Genomic DNA, 6,000 nt, shown 5'->3' with positions numbered 1-6,000 from the left:
TTAGAATTAGTATACAATACAGTCTACATACCCCAGTGTCGTGAACTGGTCGAGGTTTCAAGCCTCTTCCATTGTTCACTGTCAAAGGCGACGCCAGTCAAACTTTTCCGCGATCCACACCAGCGACTGTCCGCTTTAAAAATCGTTAACAGAATGGCGAGCAAGTCTGAACGGGCTCGATTGACTAGTTCACACATCGTGTCGCACTCTTCCAACCCAAAGGCTTATTCTAATTCTTTATTTCATCTCCCTCACTTCGCATCTTATGCATTCGTCGTTTCGAAGCCGATCTTCGATTGCCACTACATAGGCACGGATCATATTCGTGTATTCGGAGCTTTCCGAAGCTCAAGTTCAATCCAATCTCGGTGCGTATCTGTCAATAAGCTATTCGTGTACGTCGACGCTCAGTGCTGCCAAATTCAATTAGCTGACTTCACACCAAATGAAGGTTAATTGATTTTTCTTTAATTACTACCATGTCACATATACTACACCCAGTAGTATGGGCCACCCACAATTATGGGGCACTTCCATCTGCTTAACACCCAGAACTGATTGACCCATAATAGTGACTAACAGGCCCATAATACTTGGGTGGCTGTATAAATCCAAAATTTCGATTAATACATGTGCAGATTCCGACAAACCTTTGTTGAATCTGGACCCGAAAAATACTACTTCTATAGGTACCAAGTGTGACCGGTGAGTTTCGGCACATTATAAATTTTGAGAAGTTTCAATCTTTCCTACAAGTGTGCCTGGTGAGTTTCTGCGCACTTAGAGTAAATGATCATATTGATGCAATCTAAGAATTCAAAAAGACTTACGCGGGTCTAAAGAAAAAATTTCTGTTGCCAACTGCCTCTTCGCATTCGCGGCGAAAATTTTTGGTGGTTTTTCGCAACACTAGAATGGTAAACAGGGGTGTATCCAATCCAAAACCAAGTAGTTGTCAACTCTATACACTAGGTACCATAGATTCTATAGCAAAAACATTAAGCAATGACACCGATAATGACCATGCATCAGAACCCTAGTCTTAACCACTTCAAACTAGGGAACAACGAATAGAAGATTATTCATCACTTAAATGGAGACTAAGGCTCTGAACCATTTGGTGGATTATTTTAACTTTTGGTTAAAATTTAACAGATGGAAAGTTATCGATTAACCCTGCGTGGTTATTTCTAACCGACAAGAAGTTAAATGTTGATAACCGTGGCTGAGTTCTTCTCGAAAACCTGTCGATTGACAGCACAGGGATTTTCGAACATCAAGAATAACTTTCGAAATGTCACTTTTAATCACGAGTTAAATTTAACTCGGCAAATGGTTCACAGCCTAAGATGTGTTCCTTGAATTGCTGAAAAATCATGTTCCCCTTGTTTAAGTAGTCAGGACTAGGAATCATCCCATAACGTACCACGAAAAGGTGATCTACCCACGTTACGGGGCAATATTGAGGATACGTTATATTGAGGTATGTATATAACTGTATACCGAAACGAAAGAAGAAATTTTCCTTCTCTAACATTATCCCTTTTTTAGATTACGTGCTGTACTTTCCCCACTAATAGCTATTAATTTTGGGGTTAAGGCATTTTGAGTAATGGCGTTCGGAGTAACGGCGTTTTGGGTAACGGCATTAGAGGTAGTTACATTCGGGGTAACGTCATACACACTTAGAAATTATTACCGACTTCGGTAAGTTTTTACCAAACTTCCAACAGCTGATAGTTCGGTAAAACTGTGACACTCATTTCTAGAACTGTTTCACATAGGGGTGCTAACATGAAGCTTTAGTGTGATGATTTATTAGCTAGATAATGATTTTTAGAAGAGGGTAGGTGGATAGTTCCGTTAGAGTACGGCAGTATGAAAATTGAATAGAAGTTGAAAATGAGCGAAGGGCCATTAATGCGACAGTTTTCAAAGATAGACGCACATTTTTGCCTGTGGACTTGGAGACATACTTCAAGCCCCGCGTACATCGTACGGGTTAGGCAAAAATGTACGTCTATCTTTGAAAACTGTCGCATTAATGGCCCTTCGCTCATTTTCAACTTCTATTCAATTTTCATCCTGCCGTACTCTAACGGAACAATCCACCTACCCTCTTCTAAAAATCATTCTCTAGCTAATAAATCATCACACTAAAGCTTCATGTTAGCATTTCCAACCAACTCTGAAAATCGTTAACTTCGCGTATGAAGTAACATAAAAACACTTTGAAAAAGTGTTTCACATAATTTTAATTTCAACACACTGCCAGCCTTGTTTAAATAATCGAGTCTTGCCATTGCGGAGAAGTTTTCCTTGTTTTGAAGCTTTACAATTGATGAATTAAAATGCCTGATTTTTTCCGAACAGTTCAGCTGTTGAAAGTTCGGTACAAATTGTCGGTAATCATTTCTAAGTGTGTAGAGTCTAATTTTTTATAACCTATTGATCAGTATAATCAGTATGTATAAGTTGATGTCTATCAGTTTTACAGTATCTGATCTAAAAAAAGTATTACTTGAAATTAATTTAAATAGAAAAGAAAAATAAAGTTTGTTGAAGGATTTCACACAGCGGCGCCGGTGGTGTAGTGGTAAGCGTGCTTACATCTCACACCAGCAGGCCTGGGTTCAAACCCAGTTGGCGCCGCCGGGATGTTCTGAGGCATAACATCTCTGATCACGCCTTCATTCGGAAGGGAAGTAAAGTCGTTAGTCCCCGGTTCATGAGTTGATGGGTCGATAGGTAGGGTCCAGATGTGGGAACTGTCTCCCTGGCATCGGTAGCACGGAAAATAGGATTGACGGAAAACAAACCAAGGAAAAAGTATTTCACACATAAATATTGAATTTACAAATAATGTTTACTGTAATACATTGTTTTTTATTGTTCTCGTTAAAAAAAGCACAATACATCCAGGAAAACTGTAATACAAATGTATGTAACAGTAGCATTCAGCAGTAGGTACATCTACGTGTATTTTCATACTAATTCTTAAGAGCAGTTTTGCCCGTAAAGGTTACATTATTGGAGCACTAACTTTTATTGCAGTAAGTTTCCACCTAAAACCTAAAAAAACTTCCTTTTTATTTTTGGTTGGGCTACCTCGCTGCTATCTTTGCCTGCGCGTTTTGGCTGCCGTCAGTGTATCAGTTTAAAAATACTAAAATTTTTAAATTCGCTATTTAGATTTTTTGAGCAGAAGTGGAAGTCCAGTTTTCGTTTTTGATTTTGAAACCAAAATGGTAGCTGTTTTCGGTTGTTGTTCACTAGATCTAGTGGTACATGGTTTCAGCGAAGTATGAGCAGTAATCTCTTTTATAACTACCTGCTCAGAGTTGAATGTTTTCAAATTAGTTTCATTTAGGGTATTGATGATCATGTTTCCACTGCTGCTAACATTGTAATGAATGAGTTTATTTTCATCAGACTGGTTCAGTTTGGTGGTTATCAAAACGATACTAGCTTTTGCTAGATTAGGAATTACTGTTGTCAGTGCATTGGCTACAGATCGCTTTTGTGTATCGGTTGTACTGGTTTCAACTGGTTGAAGGTATGCATTGGAAAGTGTGCTACAGTCAGTGAGTATGTATTTGTAGTAGTCCTCAACCTCATCATTGTTGTTAGCGATGTAATTATTTTTCAGGGATTTGTTCATATCTCTTGTGTATTCTTCTTGAACATTTTTCACATCTGTTGATTTCTTAATATGGTTATTTTTCTCATATAATTCTCAAGTGGTTTTGTGGTGAGTCTGAATAACCTTTTCCATTTCTTTTTGGAGTCCACTCAGCTCCACCATATGTATTGAAAATTGACTACACAGTGTTGTGAGCTGTTTAACCTGCGGATGAAATGTAAAATAAAATTGAATAAATAATATGCACAAAAAAGCACATCTTAACACTCATAGTTGTCGGTTTAAACGTGGGTTTCTCCAATAGTCGCTTTTACAGGGTACGTTTTCAACGATGCAACTTAACGACCTAATCCCATTATCCGTTATGACCCAAATGGATTACGTTAGAATAGTGGAAAAGGTAGAGCAGCAATCAATGAATCATATCGTCAGGTCATTTTCCTCAGAGATGGTGCTGTTCCGCTGGTAGAGAAGTGGAGAAAAGTGGAAATAATATATTGAGGTAAAAAAAAAGTTAACGACCACCTAACGAAATCAGAAATAGAGTACCTGACACTGCAAAACATGCCTGGTACTTCTACATATGCATTTAGATTACATATTCTGCACAAAATATACATTCTGCTTCGCTTCATTTATAAAACGGAAGGAAATCCTGAGCAGAATTTGTAAAAAAGGAGGGACAGATGTAGGGTAGAGTGGTACTTCTATCGAGCAGAAAACATCAGTATAATCAATGATTTCAAGGTGCACAAATCAGTAATACGTTTGTACCGATGCGTTAGTTCACAAGCTACAACACGAAGCCTATTAGAGCGTATTGTGTGCATATTTACACTCATTGTTCTCAAAACAAAAGAAGCGCTCCTAGCAAACTCGCTTTTTCTACCTTCATCCGTAGGACGAAGAAAATCCAATGGCGTTTCGATGCGTTTGGACGGAATAGGTTAGATTTTTAACAATATCTCAACAATGTGTGGCTCTTTATCGAATTCTACGGTACTTCTGGAAAGAGGAATGAATTTAGAAGTCATCTTTGGTAGGAAAATTTCATTTATTGTTAAAACCCGTTCAATAAAGAGAAGTAAAGCGTGGGTTGTGCTTAGTAGGACGGAAATTAGATCAAAAACCCTATTTTTGTGCAGAATATGTAAAAAAGGAGGAACTGGAGTTCAGTTTCGTACCCCTTTGGATACGGTTGTGTTTTGAGTTTAATCTCTGTTTTGTGCGTGCGTTCGCTTTCATAGTTTTCGGCTGCTTTTGCCTGATTAGCGCTGGAATTCCGCCTTCCGGACGGTTATACGTGTGTGATTGGTGGTCTTCTCGCTTTCTGAGAAGTATTAGAATCGAGAAAGAAAACGTGATTCATCATGTTTGCAAGCATCAGATAGGATGTCGTTATCTGCATTGTTTATTTTTTTTCTTCGCTTGTGCCCCTGGAACAGAAATTTGAGGCAGGAAAACTCACTCGCGATATTTTTAATTTTAGTTTTGAATAGTTTTGTGTCGGCGAGTGTGATTTAATCTCCACGACTATCGACCGTCTTGGAGTAGTCCCCAGAACTGGACAAGTGGCTCCCCAAAGTGCATTAGTGTTTTATTACACATGGCTGGAGTAAATAGGATCATTCTGGTGAGACGGTTCTTTTTTGTTGGTTTAATTTTATTTTAAACAGGATTAGAATTTAAATTTAGGAGATCGGCTAGTTTGATAGCTATCGCTTTTGCTTACTGACTAGAAGATCGTGGGTTTACTCTCAAGCTCCTCGAGAACAATACAATAATTATGGTCGCATCGCCTTTTTTTTTGTTTATTATAGAGGTTTTAAACCAACGGGTTCATTCGCCTCTTCGGAGAAAATTCGATTATATCTTATCATATAGCTTACATTTTTTCAGAAATTTTATAGTCTTCAATTCTTCGTTCCAATCGTTTCCTAATGTAATGCTTAGATCATTATTGATTCCTATTTCTTCGCGAATAAGATCGTATCTTACACACTGCAATAAGATATGCTCGATTGTTAATTCGGTTTTACATACGTCGCAGTACTTTGAAACGTTTTTGTTGAATAAGTGCTCTTTAGTTAGTATAGTATGACCTAATCTTAGTCTAGTTAATACGCGTTGCTCGCGACGATCTTTTCAATCCATCCACTTTTCAGTCGATGCCTTGCATCGTTTGAGAAATGTTGAACGATGGAAGTCCCAAGCGGCTTGAAATTTCTCTTGTAACAGTTTTCTAGCCCAGTTGAGGATATCGGATGCAGGAATAACATTTTCAATTCGACGGGCAAGCTTTCCCCGATCTGCAGCACGATCAGCATCTTCATTTCCAGTAATTCCGGAATGTCCAG

The 6,000-nt window shown here is 38.3% G+C and overlaps 1 protein-coding gene across 1 annotated transcript in view; it reads right to left on the bottom strand.

Annotated features, from left to right (window-relative positions):
• Nucleotides 1-3,213: 3,213 nt before the first annotated feature.
• LOC135715105 (homer protein homolog 1-like) overlaps nt 3,214-6,000 on the bottom strand; it is an 88,465-nt gene continuing 85,678 nt past the window's right edge. Inside the window, exon 4 of the mRNA XM_065238523.1 lies at nt 3,214-3,847. Coding sequence (XP_065094595.1) covers nt 3,737-3,847 — 111 coding nt within the window. The 3' untranslated portion in view covers nt 3,214-3,736. The remainder of the gene's footprint in view (nt 3,848-6,000) is intronic.

Source organism: Ochlerotatus camptorhynchus, unplaced genomic scaffold, assembly GCF_037179485.1.
Source record: "Ochlerotatus camptorhynchus isolate MF236.1 unplaced genomic scaffold, CSIRO-AGI_Acam_v1.1 ptg000811l, whole genome shotgun sequence".
In the NCBI taxonomy this organism is placed as follows: domain Eukaryota; kingdom Metazoa; phylum Arthropoda; class Insecta; order Diptera; family Culicidae; genus Ochlerotatus; species Ochlerotatus camptorhynchus.
This window is presented reverse-complemented; position numbering and strand designations above follow the sequence as displayed.